The sequence below is a fragment of the Talpa occidentalis genome, unplaced genomic scaffold, assembly GCF_014898055.3.
Source record: "Talpa occidentalis isolate TD23 unplaced genomic scaffold, MPIMG_talOcc4v2.1 talOcc4.13, whole genome shotgun sequence".
In the NCBI taxonomy this organism is placed as follows: domain Eukaryota; kingdom Metazoa; phylum Chordata; class Mammalia; order Eulipotyphla; family Talpidae; genus Talpa; species Talpa occidentalis.
The window spans coordinates 13,106,075-13,129,400 of NW_023601322.1; the positions used below are offsets into that span (position 1 = coordinate 13,106,075).

The window sequence follows — 23,326 nt, forward strand, 5'->3', positions numbered from 1 at the left end:
GTAGGAGCAGAGAGGATTATCAGTCTACAGAAAACCAAGCCAACTGGACCCTAAAGTAACAAATCCACAAAGTGAAAAAAAAAAAATCCACAAAGGAATTAACCCCATCAAAGAACAATATACAAGGTCACCCTGTGCTTTGGCAAAAAACAGCTCTTGCCCTTTAAGACTGCCAATTGCCTATATCTACTGTAGGGGCAGGATGGACACTGAGCAGGTTTTCCATGATCCAAGCAGACGGGTTAAAGGAGAGTCCAGGACCCCTCAGTGGCTTTCTCAGGCTTTCACTGAGCTTTTACATGTAGTGCAGAAACAAGGTACACAGCAGGCAGGGATGCCAAACCCCCTCCCCACCTGCCCTCCACACCCCGCTCCCCAGCAAGTCTTCACTCTGGGCTTCTCTCTCTTGTCTCTTCTGCCTCTGCTTCTCTTGGTGAATATCTCAAAACTGCTGCCATGGCCCACATAAGTAAACAACAAAACTTATAAGAATGTACCAAAATGCAGGTGCCCCTCAGGCAGGGCAATCCTAATAGCAGGAGAGCAGAAAAGCCTGAAAATCATTTACCCTACATCTACGCAGGTATCTTTCTTCTTAATAAACTTGCCTTGTGCTGCTGAACAGAGATAGCCAAGTTTTTTCTTGGAGGAAACCAAAAATCCCATGCACCTAATTCCAATACTAGATGTTTAACATCAGTAGCCACTTGGGAAACGCAAATTAAGGCTACTGTGAGTGATGACTTCATATCTATTTGAACAGCTAAATAAGAAAAGGAGTGATAATGCCAAATGCCTGTGAGGATACAAAGAAACTCAGTGCCTCTTACCTTGAAATGGTGCATTCACTGGGGAAAGGAGTTTGGGACTTTCTTCAAAAACTAAACATACGCTTAATATTCCACCAGCAATTATATGCCTAGTCACTGATGCCAGAAAAAGTGACAATTTATATCTACACACGAAAGAATATATAAGAATAACAGCTTTATTTGTAATAGCCAAAAACACCACCACCACCAACAGAAAGAGCCCCGAACTCTAGGTGAATGAATTTAAAAATCGGTTCATATGTTAAACAAACAGCACATACATACCATGGGTTACTACTCAAATTATGCAACAATTTGGATGAATCTCAAAACAATTGTCTCATCCAACAATTTGGGTGAATCACATTTTCAATAAGTCACATGCTGAATAACGCCATTTACATTGCATTCTTGTCGTGATGAAATCATAGTGATAGAACACTGATTCCTGATCACCAGAGAAAAGGGGTGGTGGGTGGGAATAGAAGGGGGTATCCTGAAGGGGATCTCTGTGGGGGTGGCACAGTTCTGAGGGCAGTGGTGGTTGCAGGTATCCACCAGGTGACAAAATGTCCTAGAACCATACACAGGCAGGGTATCGATGTCAATTCCTTGGTTTTGTTCTTCTACTTTAGTTGATAAAATGTAATCATGGAGGGCCTCCCTGGTGGCGCAAGGGGTTAAGACACAACCTATGAAGCTGTCTGCAGCCTCTGCAGCACAAATTCCATGCCCAGCCGGCCAGAGAGAAACCCACATGGTGCAGCAAACCTCTCCTGACTCACCCACTGTTCCCCCCAGCGGTGTATTTCGGTCAATCTGCCTGTTCTGTTCCCCACTCTGTCTCTGGTGAATCCTCTCACCCCCCACACATCTGGCCTGTACCCCAGCTCTTGTATGCATAAATAAACAAATCTTTTTAAAAAATGTAATCATGGAGAAAAATTGGGTAAAGTTACATACAATATAAGCATTGGGGCAAGTCAGAATTCCCTGTACTCTTTTTGCTATTCCCTGTGAATCTGTAATTATTTTAAAATAAAGATAAAGCAAAATAAGTATGAAGAATTACTCACAAAGGAGAAACCACTACATAACCATAGCATTAAAGTAGCATGGTTAGAGCAAGAGCAACAAATATACCAAAGAAAGAGGGTACAGTGTTCAGTGTATACATGAGAATACACAGTAAGTGTGGCATCACTTATCCATGGGGAAAGGAGAGAATGAAGCAGGAAAACTGGCACACTGTATGGAAAGTACACTGAACCTCTACCACATGGCATATAAAAATGTACTAAAGGCCTAGAAAAAAATAAAAGACCTATAAGTATAAAGGAAAACTATGAAGCTAACAGTATAAAAATAGGAGAGTAACTTTGTGACAGAGTTGGGGAAAGACTTCTTGGCCAAAACCCTCAAAACACAAACCATAAGGTAAAACTTGTTTCTCAATTTAATTTTATCACAATTAAAGATTGCTGTTCAGTGAAGGACATTATGAAAAAAAGTTACAAATGACAGAATAGGAGCAGATAAACTTATAAATTTTTACAGGTCCAGTGCCTAAGAAATATAAGGAATTTCTGCAAAACAAGAAAATGCATGAGACCTCACAATAAAAATGGGTAAAGAGATAAACAGTCAATTTTACAAAAGGGAAAATGCAACAAGATAAAAAGGCATGGGAAGAAATGCTGAAATTCATTAGTAACGGTGAAATAAAATTTAAAATGAGATTTTACTTTGTATCTATCTGCCCACAAAAATCAGGGACTGGATAAAATTGATCACTGAGGGGAAAGAGGATATAGAAGTGCTTATGACCTGCCTGCAAGAGCATGGACCATTGCTGCCTATTCTAAAACACAATCTGATGTCTTTCAATAAAATATATGAATACCCTCTGATCCAGAAATCATATTCCTGGGTAGGTGTTTCAAAGCATGCACCATAGAAGTCTCAAGGGTCTGTTTATCAAAGTACTGTCTAGAATATCCACAAGTAGAAGAGTAGAAGATAAACTGTAGATTATATTCGGAAATAATGTGCAGCTGGTAGAAGCAATGAAAAGTGATACAAACAGATGCTTCCAACACAGCAGGAAGAGGGAAAGGTAATGGGATATGTAGCAGGATATCATCTGCTACCTGAGCACCCAAGACACTGTACAATTAATAACACTTATAATCACAAGGATACACATCACTTATGTTAGAACAATTGTCTGTGGGTTAATGGGCAAGGGAATGGAGTGGGACTTGGAAATTAGAGGCATTATATGGGAAAACAAACAAGCAAACAAACAGGAGTCACACCTTGAACAGCCCAAAGATCATCACTGAGTTGAGAGGATGAACTCAATCTTCAGCACCTGAGGTCCAAAACTTTAAGGATTCATACCTAACACAGAGCGTGTCATTAAAGTCCAATGTCACCCTACCCTTCTCATGTCCTAGGCACAAAATCAGCTCATCACTTTTCAAAGTGTTCAGCGCTAAGCCTGTTTCAGAGATATATCACTCTATTTCCTTTGCTTCAAATAGAACTTAAACCCAACTTAAATAAAAGGAAATCATAAGGTACAAGGCTCACTACCTCAACATTTATGTTCCCACAGTGATACTCACCAAGACAAACCCCAGTCATTTTAATTTATCAAATTATTGAGATCTATTAAATTTTAACAGGTGGCAAAAAAAAAATTAAAGTGTATACTCCAGGTGTGCTGTTAAGCAGGGCTCTGGAGTGATTTTTTTTTAAGACAGACATTTAAATAATTTCTCTACCATAACCTCTAATTGAAGCTAATGAAGCCTTTACTGTTTATTTACATTGTGCCATTTTCCCAGTTGGAAATAACTAAGCTGTTATTTTGGATGAAATCAATGCAGTTTTTTGTCTTCAGTCTGACAAAGAAATTTCCACACACTTCATTTTTATGCTGTCCTCCACCTCCCTATTGTCACAAATTGCTAATAATGCACAAATTGTGTATTTTGTGTAACAAAATTTCCAAAACTCAAGTCCATTGCTCTTACACAACAGATCATTCCTACCTACCATCATGCTCATAAAGTCCTAAGCCAGTAAACATCTGAAAGAGTCATAGCTTGCCTTTTCTGGCTCATGGCAAATGTTCCAGCGAAAGGAAGCCGCAGCTCCCACTGAATCCTAAAATCAGCAGCATCAACAATACCAATGCGGCCTGTGATGCAACTGTAGCTCCACAGCATCCAACCGTAGGGAACAGCAAATTCTGCCTGAAGATCTGACATAGGACAGCAATCAAAACACAGAAGGCAGAGTAGTGCTGTCTCCAAACGGAGAGCTTCAGAAGGCTGGGACCCATTAGCAAGTGAGCAAGAGCATCAGGTCTCCTCTTAGGCCAAGTTCTAAGGCGAAAGGATGACACCTGGCAGGTGGCATCTCAAAGATGAAACTCGAACAGACGTACCAACAGGTAAGGAGAGGCCGTGTGTACCCCAAAAGTAATGTACCTACATTACCCACCAGTACTCAACCACCCACCCATCATCATTCCCCACCTCGCCCCGATTAAAGGGCACTGAGGGCGAACCAGTCCCATCTCAGGACCAGAGGCAGCGTCACCAGAAGCAAATGTCACTCACCAGGCCCGAGAATCCCAAAGCCCCCTGGCAGGCCCAAAGCCCCTGGCCAAAGCACCCAGGTGTGGGCCTGGCCCTGGGGGCGCCACCGCACGAGCACAGCTTCCAGCAGCAGCGCCCTGACAGCCGGGACCGCCTGCGGCCGCAGCGCCCCACGATCCTTGACCTCCAGCTCCGAGCCCCACGTTGCAGGCAGGTCGCACGCGGGGGGTCCCCCGGGAAGCTCGGCAGCCCCCTTACCTGTCACAGCTTCATCTCCTGCCGCGATCGAGTCGATCAGACCATCCGTGGGTGTCCGGGCAAAAGAGGACCCGGCGAGGACGTGTCTGGGGAGGGGGTCGGGGAGCGGGGGTGCGCACCCCCGGGTGGGAAATCGGGGCGCAACCCCTGTCCGGCCGCCCTCTCCCCACCGAGGCTGCAAAGAGCCGCTGCCACCGCCACCGCTGCAGTAAATCAGCTGACACCAGCCTCAACTGCCGTGACTTTCGCTGCAACTGTCGCAAAAGTGAGGGGGCGGGAAAAGCTCTTCGCGTCCACACTCGCTGGGCCTAGGCTGGCGCGGGCGGAGCGAGCCGCGTTGCTATGGAGGCGCAGAGCGGCGCAGGCCAAGTGTGGGCAAGACGTGTCTGCCGCCATTTTTGTTGTGGGAGGTATTGTCTAGGCTCTCGTCTCGCCTCCACTGCTCCTCTGGGAGGACCAAGAGAGAAGCAAGATGAAAGGGCAAGTCTAGGTGTAGCCTGTGACCAGGGTGTTGCAAGAGGATTCTCCTGCCTCCGCGACTCGGTGCAATCGCCCGGAACAGTTTAGTTCTGAAATTTGGTTACTGTTCTCCTCTGACCCCCGAACTTTATTGTTGCCCACGACACAGAAGGACAGATGGGAACTCTGCAACTCTACCAGAGGAAGTCCAACCTTGTGCAACATTCCCGTGGAAAAGACAAAATGAATGCACGCTCTCCCTGTGGGCGACAAATGGTGGTGGGGCTTGGGTTCTGCATTTAGAGAGGGGTGTATTGCACCCCAGTTCCTCCCCTGCGCAGTGTCACCTGGGGCATGTTGCTCCTCTTCATTGTCCTCAATTCCCCTATATAGAATACAGGCAGAGTAACCTCATGGATGTCTAGGAGATTAAGCCCAATGATGTTGATTACTTCTGCTTGCCTATCTTCCTGCCAAATATTTGTTGAATGGATGAATGAATTAATTAATTAATTAATATTAGCCAAGCAGAAAAAAATATTAGCCAAGGAGAATGAATGAAGATTAGCCAAGCAGTGATGCAATGGTCACCTCTATTTAAAAGATGGAAAACATTTTTCATGCCATGATTTTGTTTTTCCTTCAAATCTCGCAGATTTATAGGACAAGTTAGAATTCTATTGCCAACCTCAAAAGTTACTGTGTACACATGTCACCTAGAGAGCTTGGAAAACAAAGTTTCTAATCCAGTAGTTCTCGAGTAGGTGGGCCGCTTCACCATTTTTAATAAGCTCCCAGGTAGTGCTCATTGCTGCTGACTTTCAGACACACCTTGAGTAGCAAAATCCTATTGGATGGGCATAAAGGGGGTGCAGAGCAGAACAGGACAGAAACAGCTCCTTCAGACAGAAACATTTCCTTCCCCACAGTGCCTGGAACTTTACTAAATCTGTCCCTTCTTTCCTGGACCCATTCCCCTAAAAGTCATTTCATTGTTAGGGACTTTACATTGACATCAAGAGTCCTCACACTTGATCTTACAGGAGAGTAGTTTAGTAAGTGTTCCTTACATGGCTCTGTGCTATTCAGACTCTTAAAGAGTTTCCCTTTGTGCCCTCTCACATGACTTGAAAGTCAGCTGATGAGACTTCTGTTTTTCCTAACTCACGACTTCCACTGAATCCAACCATTTCTTTCCAAGTAACAGGATGTCTTTTTCTAGAAATAGCTCTCTTTGCTTCATGCTTTATACTTACGCCTTCTCAGGAGTTCTGTGATAAGACTGGGGTGACTGGAGCTCCTCACAAATGTGGATTTGGGGGTTTTTCACCAAACTACTAATATTAGCACAGGGAAATTAGGATAGTAAAGGAGGAGGTGATAGATGCCAGTTTCTTGTCGCCAGACGCAGCAACAGGGGCTATCATTTGTCCTACTAACATTTTCTTCTGTTTCCCATGGGGATGAGATACCCACCAGAGCCCTGAAGAGTTCCCCAAAGCTGTAGGGAGAAAGTTACAAATTGTGGACAATGAGAGACACAAAGATGCTTGACCTGATTTCCCTTCCAGCAAAAAAAAAAAAGAAATGCTACCCACTTCTGTACACAACAGTTGGCTCAATGCTTTTAGCTTCTTCAGGGTCACCTCAGCTTTGCAGCTAAGGTTACCTATTCTAGGGGCTGCCACCGGTGAGTACTTGAGCAATGCAAAATTAGCAAGAGCACATGCTTCATACTGTTTTAAAAAATTAAAAAATAAATAAATAAAATGCAAGTAGGGAAAAAATAAAATAAAAGCAGCTCAGGCAAAAAAAAAAAAAAAAAAAAAACCAGCCTAGCAGAAGGCTTACCCTCACGGAACTACCTCCCATTCCCCGCCATGCTCCTCCTCTTCCTTTGCCATCACCATCACCACCTCCTTCTGCTTCTTTTTATTATTCTGCAACTTTTCTGTCCATTTGAATTTTTTCAAATGCAAAAATGGAAAAATAGGAACATAAATTTAACCAAGTTTTAATGAGCCTAGAGACATATCAACCAATGCAATGTATATACCTAACCTGATATTGATTCAAACAATTTATAAAATTAAAACAAAAAGGGATTTTTAACAGTGAGTAGATATTTGTGATATTCAGGAACCACTGTTAACTTTTTTGGTATGATAATGGTGTTTGGGGTTATGAATTTTAAAAGGAATCTTTATCTTCTGGACATGCAGGTTGAAAATATTTACAGATGAAATGTTGGGATGCCCAGTATTTTCTCCAAAATAATGTGGGGTGCTTGGGGTGACAGCTATGAGAACTTTAACTTCATTTCCATTTTCCGAAATAGTGCTTTCTTTTCCTTGTCTTGAATTTAATTCAACAAGTTGGAAAGTTTGGACACTCTGCTGGTTGGGCCTACAAATAATGCAAGGACCTGGTTCTGTGGTCAATTCATTCATGGCTTGGTGGGGAGACAGATGCTTCTTTCAAGATGACAACACAGTCTGAGAAGCCACATGCTTTGCTACTTTTTACCAGAGTTGTGAAGGATCTGACTTTCCCTTCTGACAGTGGGGCTTTTGGTGGGAAATAGTGGTTTTTAGCATTGAGTAAGTAACTGATATAGAATGCATCTCCATAACAGGAGGAGGAGGAGCACAGAGCAGTGAATTGCTGTTGATGCTGTTGTCCCTGCCCCTGATTAGATGCAGTTGCTGTGGACTACATGGCCCTGTGTGAGCCAGACTTCCAGGGGTAATTACTGGAAACTAGGGGGCAGAGCTGTGTGTTCAGATGAAGCTACCTAAGAGAAGCCCAGTAGTCTCCAGGCTTGTTTCTCCTGTTTTGACTTGTACACAGATACTTCTGGGAAGGAGACTAGGAGGACATGCATGCAGAAGAGACATGTAGGGGGCTTTGAAGAGATACCTTGTGAGAAACATTTGGAGAGGCTGACAATGAAGGCCATTCTCTTGATGTGGCATCTCCTGCCACCCCTTTCCTGTGGTCCCCTATCAGAAGGTACCTTAGACTTGTGGCAAGGTTTCATGCCTCAGTGGCTCCACTTTGGGCTGACCCTGTTTTGCTGGGCATTTGCCCACAAGGGGATGGGCAATTTAGGTATTTTTACTGTCAAACTATTGTTAGGGATATCGTTTCTTCTCTTCCTTCTCTTGTACACCAATTCTTTCACACTAAGAATCTGCTTCCTTTGTCTTTAGGAGGTGGATGGCAGAATCTTCGTAGGCCGTGCACTCCCCTTAAGTTTGGGGTCCCTGGGTACCCCACAGTTACATGCTAACATAACTGCTACCTTATCATATAGAAGCCACTAACATACCTATAATTTTTTTTTACTCAATTTTACTCAAATATTCAATTTCATTTTCCCAGCCAAGGCCAAGACATTTAACGAATCCTAATTTGGTTTGAAATGTCCCATCATTCTCCTTTGCCAACTAAAATCATAGAATACATCTTTGCTTGTCACAGATAAACCTACTTTCTTTTTATTTTTCTTTTTTTAAAGAGGCATGTATTATTTATTTATTTGTTTGTTTGTTTGTTTGTTTATACATACATGCACTGGGTACAGTCAGAAGCGCGGGAGGGTGAGAGAATTCACCAGAGCCAGAGCAGGGAGCAGAGCAAGCAGAAGGACCGAAGTACACTGCTGAGGGGAGCAGCGGGCGGCAGGAGAGGTCTGCGCGCCATGTGGGACCCTCCTCCGGTGGCCGGGGAGCAGCCGGGGATCGAACCAGTGCCGCATAGGCTGTGGGCAGCTTCTCCACCCAGCGCTCAACCGCTGCGCCACCTGGGAGGCCCAGCCTACTTTCTATTTTGCTAAGAAAGAGGTGTTTAGTCTTATAAAACAGTTTCTTTTTCACAGAGGAATGCAACTGCTGTGGCTATTGTTTTTATTGAACATCTTCAGTTTTTGGTCCTAAGACACAGACTGAGTACGCTGAAACTGAGGCTAAAGAACCGTCTGATTGGTGAGGGTTGTGTGGTGTGTGTGTGTGTGTGTGCGTGTGTGCACGTGTGTGTGTGTGTGTGTGTGTGTGTGTGTGTGTGTAGTCCAGGACAAACCTAAGGACCATGAATATAGACAGTAAAAGCCTCTACCATAAGTGTTATTTCTTATTTATACTTTTTAACCAGATAATATTTACTACACTACCACAAGCAAAAAGAACTCTCTTTTCAAGTGATTAAGTGAAAACACAGATTGTTAAGTTTTCATAAACACAGTTAAATGTACTTTTTCATAGGGCTAATTCCAGCTTCCAAATATGGGTTTTTATTGCACAGACTGAGGTGTCTGAAATATTTGTCTAGATGTTTGGCCCTTTTAACAGAAACTCTAGGTAGTTTAAGGGTTTCTGAACCTCAGATATAAGTTTCAGGAAAGAACCCTATTTTACGTCTCTGGAAACATTCGAAACAGATTCAGATTTGTCAGCAAGTTTCTTCAGCATGTTTTAGGAGAGTTATGAAAGTGAAAGGTCTCTCTAGACGTTCTAGAAATTGCTCTCCTCCAAGACACTGCTCTGCGTCCAAAGCTAAAGAATATAATGTTAATCAGACAAATGGTAGCTGGAAGGGATTATTTAAAGGAGAAATTGATGTTTGTCAAATAAGCATTCCCCTTATTTGATAAGGGGAAATCACGCCCTTCTGACCAAAAAGAATTTGCGCCACCTACAGCTAGCGATTGGGAATGGCATCAGATTTTCAAATTTCATAGAAAATTATGAAGCAGGATTTCCTATTACATTTGTATTACATCAGCAGTGTACTTCGGTCAATCTGCCTGTTCTGTTTCCGCTCTGTCTTTGGTGAATATTCTCACCCCCCACACCTCTGACATGTACCCCAGCTCTTGTATGCATAAATAAATATATCTTAAAAAACAAACTACAGTTAAAACTATAAAATTCCTAATGAAAATATAAGGGAAAATCTTTAAGACACTGGAACTGGCAGTGACTTCTTGGATATGATACCAAAAATATGCCCTAAAAAAATAACAAAAAAGCAGTCTACCCTCTGAAAGTGGTCATAAATAAATTATCCAGTTGATAATCAGAGTTAAATAAGTTCTGCAGGAATAGGGTAACAAAAAGCTACTAAACTGCAATCATTTGTATGTGAGGTGAGTTTAATTTTGAGAAATTAATGGAGGAGGGCATATATGGTTTATGTAATTCAAAAATATATCCTTGGGTTTCTGCAAATACAAATTCAGTTATTTAAAGAGCTGTATTGTACCTCAGAGGAATTGATAGGCTTTTTTTTTGTAGAGTAATAAAAATTTCTTTTACTCTATTGTTTCTCTTATTTTTCAAAAAATCAGAAATGCATCTTTTCCTTTTTACAAGTGGGCAAAATTTAAAGAAAAATCCAACAGCAGAGATTATGCATAATATGATTATGCATAATATAATTAAATTATTGCATAATACTTTCCCAACAAATATGCAAATATAACAAAACTGGAAAATTTTACATAATGTGGGAATACTTTGAAATGTTGAAGATGTTTGGATCAAAAATAGTAGACAATGGATTAAAAAATTAAAGTTAGGGCCTCCCTGGTGGCGCAAGTGGTTAAGACACAAACTATGAGGCTGCCTGCAGCCTCTGCAGTGCCGGTTCGATCCCTGGCTGCCGGCGAGGGTCCCACATGGTGCAGCAGGCCTCTCCTGACTCGACCGCTGCTCCCCTCAACAGTGTACTTCAGTCAATCTGCCTGCTCTGTTCCCGCTCTGTCTCTGTTCCTGCTCTGAATCCTCTCACCACCCATATCTCTGGCCTATACCCCAGATCTTACTTGCATAAATATCTAAAAAAAAAAAAACTAACTAAAGTTAAAACTATAAAATTCCTAATGAAAATATAAGGGAAAATGTTTAAGACACTGGACTTGGCAATGACTTCTTGGATATGAAACCAGAAGTACAGATAACAAAAGAAAAAAATCAGCAAATTGGAATTCATCAAATCAGAATCTCTTGTGCTCCAAAGAACACTACCAAGAAAGTGAAAAGAGGCCTCCCTGGTGGCGCAAGGAGTTAAGCACTGCACTATGACGCAATCTGCAGCCTCTGCAGCACAAGATCGATCCCCAGCTGGCCAGAGAGAAACCCACATGGCACAGCAGACCTGTCCTGTCTCACCCGCTGCTCCCCTCAGCAGTGTATTTCAGTCCGTCTGCCTGTTCTACTCCCCACTCTGTCTCTGGTGAATCCTCTCACCCCTTGCATCTCTGGCCTGTGCCCAGCTCTTGTATGCATAAATAAACAAATCTTTAAAAAAAAAAAAAAGTGAAAAGAGGGCCTCCCTGGTGGTGCAGGGGTTAAGTCTCAGTGCTATCAAGCTATCTCCAGCTATTATGGCATGAGTTTGATCTCTAATCTCTGGGCAGAGAGCTAACCCACATGGTGCAGCAGACCTCTCCTATCTCACCTGCTGCTCCCCTCAGCAGTATATTTTAGTAGAACCTTCTGTTCTGCTCCCCACTCTGTCTCTGGTGAATCCTCTCACCCTCAGCATCTCTAGCCCACACCCCAGCTCTTGTATGCATAAATAAATTCAATAAATCTTTAAAAATAAAAAAAAAGAAAGTGAAAAGACAACCCCTAGAATAGGGAAAAGTATTTGTTAATCATGTATCTGATAAGGGATTAAATCCAGAATGTATAATGAACTCTTACAACAACAATTCCAAAAACCAAGCGAAAAATGGGCAAACAGACATTTCTCAAAAAAATATACCAGTGGTCCTTAGCACATGAACATATGCTCTATGTCTTCAGTCTTAGGGAAATGCATATTAAAACTACGATGAGATACTACTTCACACCCATTTAATGGTTACTATTCAAACAAAAAAAGAAAATAAATGCTGGAAAGAATGTGTAGAAACCAGAATCCTTATGTATTGCTGGTGGGGATGTAAAATGATGTAAAATTATGCAGCTGGTGTGGGAAACAGCTTGGCAGTTCCTCAAAAACTAAACACATAATTACCTTATAATCTAACAATTCCACTCCTAGGTAAATACCCAAAAGAATTGAAAGCAGAGACTCTAAGAGATTCTTATACGTCAATGTTCACAGCAATATTAGCAGCTAGAGGAGGTAGGAAGAAAGGCGAGACTAGAGACTTATTGTTTAATGGGTACAGAATTTGTTTGGGATAATAAGATTCTAGCAACACATAGTAGTGATGGTGGCACAACATTGTGTATGCCATTTAAACCGCTGAATTGGATGCTTAAAACAATAAATATTTTTATGGTATGTATATTTTATCACCATTTCAAAAAAAATGGTGGGTTGATTATTCATCTCTCCCTCTAAATTTCAGTCCAAACTCTTGGAAATGACTGATGTTTGAAGAAAAACATTATCTTCATGAGAACACTAAAGAAATGAGAAGGGATTGTGGTAGATAAGTTCTTTCAACACACCACATCCAACACATTTCTAGCTTGCTTACTAGTATTAGAAAGCAAAATAGTTTTAATTCCCAGAATGCCTTGAAATCAGAATTTTATCTGCAACCCTAGGAGACACATTCCTCTCATCCGAGCTAAGCAGTGGTTGATGCAGCAAGGGAGTTTTCATTTTCATTGGACTAGTTCCAAGGTGTGGACATTTTCCCAAGGCTATTTTGTTTCTTGGCAACGGAGAATAAAGTTTAATCCCATGTCCCACCTGGAAGTTATCCTGTAACAAGTGCCTTTTCTGTTTAAATTAGCTGGAGTGGAATCTGTCATTGTGTTTTTTTTTTTTTAAAAAAAAGTGCGTATCTCCAAGGACAGGAACAGGAAGGAATTATCTCTAACTTCTGAGGAATTAGCATACTAGAGGTCCTGGGGAATGTGCTGAGAGTATGGCTGAGCTGATGCCAGTCTTTTTTTTTTTTTTAACGTACAAACAGCTGGCATTGCTTGTGCGTTAAGGTAGACGTTTCAGATGGCCAAATGAAGGGAGTTCACTTAGTCTACCTTAATGAAGCTTATATCCTTCTCATACTGACCAAGACACTGGCAGCACAGACTGAGGTGACATTTTCAGATCAGACCCATGCCATTGTGAGCAAACAGGGCAAGAGTGAGAACCCTGGTCAAATTTTTTCTGATGACTCCAATAGAGCTGCTGGTGACCCATCTTGCTTTCTCTTGGGCAATGAGGCAAAAGTTGATTGTCTTAATTACTGAAGCGCACTAGTCTAGTGACTGCTAACCAATGATCCTCCCTTGTACCTTCACCCCCCACACACACACCTATCACAAAGATATTTTTCAGTCTTTTTCAATCCTCATTCTTTTGGTCTCTGATCATTGATGTCTGTGGTTTTCCTCCTTCCTCTGCTCTTTTGCTAATTCTTTCTTCTTTCTCATTTTGCTTCCTCCTTGTGGTTGTCCTCATATTTGTTGTATCTCTTTGCTTTTCTGTATATTTCCTGATGAACTCATCTACTTTGGTGTATTATCTATGACCTCAATGTAGACGACTTCAAATATTTACCTGCAGTTTTGCTATAGTACCTTCCAGTGTCCAATTTCCCTAGTGTTCTATCTCTTTAAAAATTTTATATAAAGGTCACATCGGTGAAAAGATTGTACATCGAAAGTGACTAATTGAGGACCATTTAGTAAAGGAGAGTATTAACAAACCTGTAAGCAAGGTTTAGGAGAATAAAAAAGGAATGGTGTCTTCAAAGAGAAAACATAGACAAAAACACCAAGGATTGAGTTTGGGTAGGAAGTTTTATTATATGGAAGGGGACCAGATCTGCCACACCACCAGGCGAGGGGGAGAGGGGGAGAGACAGGTAGTAACAGGTGAGGAGAAACATGGCAGTTCCTTTTAAATCAAAATCTATCAATCTTAGGAACCTGAAGCCTCTCTATGTTGATGATTACCTGGTTCCTGGTAGAGTTTACCTGGTTAGGTGAGACTTTGCTAGGTACCTGGAGTTGATTCCAAGCTATAAGCATGGAAAGCTCACATAGGAATTATGTTTTCAGGTAACTGCTTCCCCTGGGAGGTTCTGGGCAGGGGATGTGGTGATCAGAGGTTCCATTGGTTATGTGAATTGTACAAATTGACATTATGTTGTCAGGTCTGCAACAGCATCCATAGTGTAGGTGTCAGGCCAGGGTTTCTCAGTTAGTATGCTGGTGCTACCAAGCCAAGAGTGATTCCTACTTCATGCCTGAAGGAACAAGGAACAACAGTGATTACAAGAAGCCCAAAAGAGTAATGGTAAGAAGAGCCTCCTGCTATGAGATGTGGCCTTTGGTAGAGACATAAACAGTAGCAATGGGAGTTGAGCAAATAAATCATTGGGTCTCACTCTCCTTTGCTTTTCAGTCTCCAACAAAAAGCTTCAGAGAGCAATCCTATTGCCCCAGTCCTTGTTGGTCAGCTTTCTGGGCTGAAGAAAGGGCCAAGAAGTGTAGGGACACAAGGAAAAGAAATAACGGACCCCATCAGATCTAAGGTCTCTTCTTGTCTCGCCTTCAGAAATCTATACCTTTCGGCCTCCCTGGTGGTGCAAGGAGTTAAGATGCCACCTATGAAGCTCTCTGCAGCTTCTGCAGCATGAGTCTATCCCCCCTCACCAGGCCAGGGAGCAACCCACATGGCGCAGCAGACCTCTCCTGTCTCTCCTGCTGCTCCCTTCAGCAGTGTATTTCACTGGATCCACCTGTTCTGTTCCCCTCTCTGTCTCTGCTGAATCCTCTGTCCCCACATCTCTGGCCTGTATCCCAGCTCTTGTATGCATAAATAAATAAATTTAAAAAAAGGAAACTACATTTAAAAAAAAATTAGGCTAGGGGACAAATCAAGAGATTTGCTTTCGGATTTAGTTGGGGAGATGAAGCGGGGAACAGAACAGGCAGATCCACTGAAATACACTGCTGAGGGTGTCATAGGGCAGCCCCGATACAAAACGGGGGTGCCTGACTGTGGGTCCTCACCCGCGCGCTTAAAAGGACTTATCAATGCTCTACTGTAGGCACACGTGAAAGGTTAATAAAAGGTTTATTGACAAGGGAAGGGCAAATGAGGAAATGTACAGCTCAGGGAGAAAAGTGGGAGACAAAGTTTTAAATGAGTCCTACCCGATCCGCTGATCTGGAACCCCAAATGGCACTCTGAGAGCTGGCTGCAAGCCAGGGGCCGTGAAGCCAGGAGGCAAGCAACAGAGAGTCAGCCCAATTCCCACGTGTTTGGTTTTTATACCCAACCTGGCTGCTTAACTCCACCCTCAGGTCCCAGCCACCCTCCCTTTGGTGGTGACAGGATTTGTCTTTCCCAATGTCTTGATGGCTTTGGTCTGGAGTGGGGGTGGGGTCCACAAAGCCTGTATGGGATTAGCGCAGGACATCCTTTCCCCCTAACAAGAGGAGCAGCGGGCCAGCCAGGAGAGGCCTGCCTCGCCATGTGGTTCGCTCCCTGGCCCATCGGGGATGTACACGTGTTGCAGAGGCTGCAGAACGCTTCATAGTGCGGTGCTTGAGGCGCGCCACCTAGCCTAATATTTCAAAGAACATGCTAGTGTTAGATTGCCTTAATGTGAACGGTGGCCTGATTTCCTATTAGTATGCGAGCTTGAGGAAATTAACCTACCGATGAAATAATAATAAAATCTACTTCACAAGGGGTGTGTGTGAGAGAGAGACAGCCAGCCAGCCAGAGACCGCGAGGGTGAGGGATTTTCCAATTTGCAGGGCAAGGCACAACTCAACAAGGTGCACCGCATTTCCTGCACCGCACAGAGAACGCCTCTGCTCCTACTTGGCCCACTGTAGCTACCAGCGGGGCAGATGGGCAAGACTACCTCGAAGTACTTCCCGGTCGTGGGGGGGGGTGCTCTTAAGACCTTAGGCAGCAGCCACGCACCCTAGAAAAAAGTAGGGTCCTCCCCACCCCAAGAAACTGGTTGGTGAAAGCCTCGTCTCGGGCGCGCGGAGGAATACACGGCCTTTTGAGTCTCACTCCACGTCTGCGCCTGCGCCGCGCGGCCAGCGTGGGCTCCTCCGCCGGCGCCGGGGTCGAAGGTCGCGGCGCGTGATTGGGCGGCGGGACTGCACTCGGGCGGCGCGGAAATGACGCAGGGCGCGCCTGCGCGGGCGGCCCGGCTGCGCGGCGGCTACTGGGTGTCGCACGCCTGCCCTTCCGCGCCGCTCCCCGCCCCCGCCGCGTCCCCGCCCCCTCGGCCGCTCCGCTCCCTGGCGTGACTCGGCACTGAGCGCCCCGGAGAAGCGCCGCCGTCGCCGCCGCCGCCTTCTCCGTCCAGGCCTGGGCCTCCCTGCGCCTCCGCGGCCTCTCCCGCCGCTGCGCCTCTCGATTTCCAGCCGGTGGCGTCGCGGTCGCCCCGCCGGGCCCTGTGAGGATGGTGGGAGTGAAGCCGGTCGGCAGCGACCCGGATTTTCAGCCGGAGCTGAGCGGCGCGGGCTCCAGGCTCGCCGTGGTCAAGTTCACCATGCGAGGGTGAGGCCCGGCCCGGCCCGGCCCGGCCGCTCTGGGCGCCGGGGCTTTGCTTTCGGTCTTGGGGGATCCCCGCGCTGGCCCGGAACGTCCGGCGCGGGCCCCCGCCCGCTGCCGCCTTAGGCCGCGGCTCCGCGTGGGAGCGCCCGTCGGGCCCGCAGCCCGCGGCCGTGTCTGGGCGCGGAGCCGGGGCGGCCGGGTCTCCGGGCTAGGAGGGGCCGCCTGCCCCGTTTGGTCTGTCCCTGGGCTCTGCTCTCGGCCACCGCCCGCGCTGAGCCTTGCGGTCGGCGGATTCTCCCACAGCCGCCTCCAGCCGCCGGCGAGGCCAGTCCCCTTCTCTCCGCAGACCTAGCTGTCACTTGCATGTTCAAAACGCTAAAATCTTACCCAGACACGTCGATTCTCTTCCCCCCTTGCATTTCTGTAAAGCCTTTTGAAGGTTTAGGTGGGGTATCCAGCCAGTCTGCGTAGCCTCAGTCCTAGGCGCCACCAATGCAATTTAAATTAACTTAAATGTTGGGGTTTTTTTTTTTTTTAATGTTTTTAAGGCTTTTGTTACTAGTTTGATTAGAAACTTTGTAGCTTAGGCTCCCCGGTGTATGTAAGTGCATCTGAACTCACAAATGATTGTGGATATAAGCAATGGAGGCGGACAGGTGACCAGCCAGACATGTGAGTTTGAGCACAAAAGCTTCATTTTTTGTCTTGGTTTTTGACTTCAGGGGCGAGGGATCTTGAGAGATGTTCATTGTGTTTGGTAAATCTCAACAGAGGTCGCAGAGCTCGTGGGTCTTCCATTTTGGGTGTGCAGGTTCCTGTGTAAGAATGACGGGCTGGAAGAGGACATTCGGAGCCAAGAATTTAGCGAGTTTATTTATTGATCTCCCCTTGTCAATGCCGAGTTAGAAGAGTTGGAGTTCTCCACTTGACTTACCTTGACTCCCTGGTTTACACTTACTCTACCAACTTGAAAGCTCTAAGTATTTTTGACATATTTTGTCTAAGTAAGCATAAGAGTATTTTGAATGTCGGGGCAAAAAATGTCGTTTCCTGCATATAGTTAAGTAAATGTGGAGTATATAAGTGGTGCCATTAGTATTAGATCATTTAAGGGGATGGAGCGATACCAGTGTAGATGAACCAAGGTTAGGACTTTTTTTTGGTTCATATCATATGGAATTAAAAAGGGGTAATACATTCTATAGGGTGTTAATAGAGAACCCATTTGAAGTGAGTAGGTCCCACAGATGCTCAGTAGCGTGGGGTAAAGGTTGCATATGTAAAGGCATGTCTAAAAGAATGTCAAAATTCTGTGTGTCTTCCCAGCTTCAGCACATTTTGTGGTGTCTGTGTTCTTAATATGGACAGATATCTGTACATTTGTTAAGTACTTAGGCCAGAGTTCGAAAAGGGAAGATATGATTTTGACGAATCTAGTTTTTTTGAATCACTTTTCTAGTTCTTGTCTGTGGGAGTATTCTTTAGTCACTCAAACATGTACTATTTTCCTTCCTTACGGTAGCAGAGAGGTGGAGAGAGAGAGAATAGAATACCAAATAGTTTATTAATTGAAATGAGAAAAATGAGGTAAACACTTCCACTAGCCATGTGGTGTCATTTCACCAGAAACATAACTTCACATGTTGATTAGTAAAGTTCTGTTATTACCTTTAAATAATTACTTTTTGTAAAAAAGGATATTTTGATGGAGTGAAAATTTTTTTCTTAGTAAAATCAGAGCAAGTAAATGACATGCTTGAATAAATCTTTAAAAAAAATGAATTTGGAAAAGCTTTAAGTTGAAAAACACTTTTAGGTAACATTTATAAATCTGATAAGATTATATTGACCTTTAAAATTCCTTTGACATTTAGCCATTAACCCATTCTTGCAAGAACTCTATGTCAGCGTGACCCACAGCTACATGAGTGGGCATCAGTATTACATCTACAAACTACTGTATCCATTAAAATCCTGTAAAAAAAAAGCCACCGAGATCAAAGTTAATCTTCCATTTTAGGCCAAGAATGTAGTTTCTTCAGTGTCTCTTTCTTCATTTCCTTTCCTATCCTACTTGAAGTCTTATTCCTTATTCTCTACTTTTGTGGCTTGTCCATTTGGCCTGTTAATTTTGCTAAAACACTAGCATTAAGAATTTCTAGTAGCTCCCTAGTTTATTTTTTTTTTTAATTTTAGTGAAATATCTGTAACATACAGTTTACCATTTTAACGATTTTCAAGTGTACAATTTAATGACATTAAGTACAGTCACAGCGTTTTGTAGTCATTTCCATTTTTCCTACAATTTTGTCATCATCTCAGACACAAACTCTACCCTTTAAATAAAAAATCCTCATGATTCCCCACCCCCAACCCTAGTAACTTCTCTTCTACTTTGTTTCTATGAATTTGCCTCTTCTTGATGTGTAATTGGAATCACGTAATAGGTGTCCTTTTGTTTCTGATTTATTTCAGTAAGCATGTTTTCAAGGCTCATCCATGTTGTAATGTATGTTAGATTTTTCTTCCTTGTTAGACTGAGTAATATTCCAATGTATTGTATGTATAGACCACATTTTGTTTATTCATCCATTAATAGACATTTGGGTTGTTTCACCTCTTGGCTATTGTAAACAGTACTGCTATGAACGTTGGTACACAGGGATCTCTCTGAATATCTGCTTTTAGTAGTTTTGGATATTTACCTAGCAGTGGAACTCCTGGATTATCAATTCTATATTTAAGCTTTTGAGAAACTACCAAACTATTTTCTGCAGGGAATGTACCATTTTGCATTCCCACAAGTAGTGTGTGTGAGTTCCTGTTTCTCCACATACTTGCCAACATTTTTAATTTTTACTGATAGACGTTCTAATAGATTGTGAAGTAGTTTCTGATGGTTTTGGTTTGCATTTCCTAAATGAGTAAAGATGTGGAACATTTTTGTCTCTGCTTACTGGCCACTTTGGAACTTTGTTTTGCCCATTTTTGAATTGGATTGGTTGGATTTTTGTTGTTGCATTAAAGGAGTTCTTGATATATTTTTGATATTAATCCCTTATCAGATACAACGCAGATTTGAGCTACAAGTGTTCACTTACTACATGGATTTTTTTCAGTCAGTGCAGTTGGTCCTCCATATCTATGGGTTTTGTATTCATAGATTCAACCACCCTTGGATGCCCTGGCTTTCTTAGGAGACCTGAAACCAATCCCCCACTGATAACAAGAGGTGACTATAGTTAAACTTTGGGGACTCAAAAGGCCTACACAGATATTTTAAAGTGGGGCGAGGTCTTCTAACCTTCACATTCAATATAATTTACATATATTTCCCCCTATTGCTTAGCTTTTCATTTTCTGATAGTGCCATTTGATTGTAAAAGTTTAAAATTTTCGATGGAGTCCAGTTCAATTTATTTGTTTTCTTTTGCTAGCTGTACTTTTGGTGTCATGTCCCAGAAGTCATTGCCAATCCCAAAGTCATGAAGATTTTCCTGTGTTTTCATCTAAGAATTTTATAGTTTTGTTAGGGGAAAAGGATGTCCTGAACAAACTCCAGAAATAGGTTTTATGGCCCCACCCCCACTCTAGTTTTAGCTCTTTAGGAGTTTTGACCCAGTGGGGGCTAACATTTGTATATGACTTAAAATAATGGTTCAGTTTAATTCTTTTGCATGTGGGTATTTAATTTTCCTGGCACCTTTGTTGAAAAATCTCTTCCCCAGTGAATGGTCTTGGTATCCTCCTGTGTGTGTGTGTGTATTTTTTTTTTTTAAGTAATTAATATAGTCATCATTTTATATTATCTAGTTTATGGAAGGTACCTGTTTAAACACTTACTTGTGAATTGTAGACCACAAGCAATTTGAAAACTGGTATCTCCAAATTATTACTTAAATATATGCAGATACGGGGGTCTCCTTGGTGACGCAAAGGGTTAAATCGCAACCTATGAAACTGTCCGCAGTCTCTGCAGCGCGGGTTTGATCCCCAGACAGCTAGGGAGCCACCCACATGGCGAAGCAGACCTTTCCTTTACTCTCCTTCTGCTCCCCTCAGCAGTGTACTTCAATCAATCTGTCTGTTCTGTTCCCCACACTGTCTCTGGTGAATGCTCTCACCCCTTGCATCACTGGCCTGTACCCTAGCTCTTGTGTGCATAAACAAATCTTTAAAAAAAAAAAAAACAAAAGAATTACAATCCAGATGATGCACATTGGGAAGTGTCATCCTTCAAACAGCAAAGGGGCTGAAATTTAATAAATAAATAAATATATGCAGATACATTTTAGTGATTATAAGGAATGCTGATTTTGTTGTCGTCATTGGTGGGTATACTGTAACTTGGTTGTACTATGTTAAAAAAAAATACACATTTCCCCCCCCTGTAAAACACAGTAGAAATGATTTTTAAGTTGAATTTGTCAATATATCACTTTTGTGTCCATGGAACACTTTTGTGTACCATTTACATATAAGAGCTGGGGTGTAGGCCAGAAGTGTGAGGGGTGGTCAGAGGATTCACCAGAGACAAAGTGGTAAGCAGAACAGGTAGATTGACTGAAATACACTGCTGATGGGAGCAGTGGGCGAGATAGGAGAGGTCTGCTGCACCATGTGGGGGGTCACCTCCCTGGTCAGGGATCAAAACTCGTGCTGCAGGGGCAGTGGATAGCTTCATGGTGCTGGGACTTACCCCTTGGGCCACCAGGGAGGCCTTACTCAGTTTTCTTAAAGCATGTCTTTGTAGTTGTTTAGTTATTGTTCTCATCCTAGAAGGGTATCAGTGTATATTAGCATATTGAGTTCTAAAGGTTATGGTGACTTGTCCAAATAATATTAAATAAATATAAAATTACATATTGCAAAATTGCTGATGATTAAAGGATAAATTGACTGTATCGAAAAGTTAGCAGACCCAGCAGTTCTTTAGAACCAGACAGATAATATTAATGTGTGAGATAAATAACTAAGTAGGACATGATTGGGCCCTAGAGAACATATAGCTGGTTTTTTGTTTTTAGTAAACTTTTAAATTGAAATATGCCATGCATAAAAAATGAACACATCATTTAAGTATATAGTTTGATAAATTTTCAGTGATTATACCTATTTAACCAATATGTAGTTCAGCAATACCAGCACTCGAGAATCACGCTCCTCCACCAGTCTTCCTCAGGCTTCTCATCATTGTTGAATTTTGACACGATAGAATAGTTTTGCCTGGATTTGAAAAGTTGGAATCATGTATATAATCTGTGAATTAGTTTTAAGAACATTATAAATAGTTTTAATATTGGCATTTAATTTTGAAATAACAAAAAACATTATTTAGGTCACTCTTGGGGTTTTGGGAATAGCAATGAAAAGTTCGATTTTTTAAAAATAAAGATTTATTTATGCATGTAAGAACTGGGGTACAGGCCAGAGATGCAGGGGGTGAGAGGATTCACTGGAGACAGAGTCGGGAACAGAACAGGCAGACTGACTGAAAACACTGCTGAGGGGAGCAGCGGGCGAGACAGGAGAGGTCTGCTGCGCCATGTGGTTTGCTCCTTGGCTGGCCAGGGATCAAACTGGTGCTGCAGAGGCTGTGGACTGCTTAATAGGGCTGTGTTCAACCCCTTACGCCACCAGGGAGGCCCGAAAGTTCGATCTTTTTTTTTCCCCCCAAATTCTAGCTCTATATTTCATTGCTGTTGTCTTTAAAATGAGGAATTGTAAAGCTTAAATGAGTTGACAAGAGTTTATGGGTTTTGTAAATTGCATAACATAGTAAATGTTCAATGAGTGCTGATTATTTTGTTATTAAGTAGACCAATTGTGAATATGTCTGCCATTAGTTAATATAACACATTTAGAAATTATCTGTTTTAAAGTTATGCCCTACAGAAAATAAACTTTTTAATTACATCTTGAGAGAGCATATTTTCCTTATCCATTTACAAGCAGAATATGTTTACACGAGTTATTGCTCAAGATACAACATTGACTACTTTAACAAGTAGGACAGATCAGCACGCTCATGAAATAGAATTTATTTATATTCCAACTGCTAAGAAAAATCTTATTTATTAAGAAGAATCTGGTAGAATCTTTCAAAGAAGGCTGATCTTGGATTGGATTAAGAAATTAACTGCTGCTAGTTGTGATCCTGCTATTCTCTGGAGTATTGTGGGCAAATCATTCAACTTTCCTAGACTTTATTTCTCACTTAAACCAAATAATTTTGTTAGGTTAGAGCAACTTTAAAGTTTTAGTTTTGTGTGTTTGGTTCTTAATGTATTGCAGAAAGCTGGAGAATGTCTGCTGTATTCTCTTTCAAAAGATGTAACTCAGGATCCTTACAGATCCATTTTGCATATTGTACTAAAGCAGATTAGCTTTCAGTCAAAAAAAGGTACAAGGGTAGATAAATTCTGTTTTTTTCTTTTCAAATCTCTGGTCTAGATGGCCTCTGGTTGTTTTTTTTAACAAGTTCAAAGGTCCTATGATCGTGTACTAAGGACTGTGAATCAGGGTCTGTGCAAGAAAAAGAAGTGTGATCCTGAAATTCAGGCATAATTGGGGATAGTATTTTATAGATGGGAAAGTCCTAGGAGAATCTACCCCCTCTCTCAGTTTATTCTGAGAAATCAGGTGACTTTTCATGAATTTAGCTTATAGAAAAATTTTACTCCT

The 23,326-nt window shown here is 42.5% G+C and overlaps 2 protein-coding genes and 1 pseudogene across 3 annotated transcripts in view; 1 reads left to right on the top strand and 2 right to left on the bottom strand.

Annotated features, from left to right (window-relative positions):
• The window catches only part of WDR7 (WD repeat domain 7), a 286,826-nt gene extending 281,926 nt beyond the window's left edge, over window positions 1–4,900 (bottom strand). For both annotated transcript variants that reach the window (XM_037508477.2, XM_054694021.1), the window contains exon 1: window positions 4,682–4,900. The gene's annotated coding sequence lies outside the window, so the exon portion shown is untranslated. The remainder of the gene's footprint in view (window positions 1–4,681) is intronic.
• Window positions 4,901–13,137: 8,237 nt separating this feature from the next.
• Window positions 13,138–13,309, bottom strand: LOC119243776 (40S ribosomal protein S29-like; annotated as a pseudogene).
• Window positions 13,310–16,340: 3,031 nt separating this feature from the next.
• Window positions 16,341–23,326, top strand: part of TXNL1 (thioredoxin like 1) — a 30,724-nt gene continuing 23,738 nt past the window's right edge. Inside the window, exon 1 of the mRNA XM_037508478.2 lies at window positions 16,341–16,645. Coding sequence (XP_037364375.1) covers window positions 16,548–16,645 — 98 coding nt within the window. The 5' untranslated portion in view covers window positions 16,341–16,547. The remainder of the gene's footprint in view (window positions 16,646–23,326) is intronic.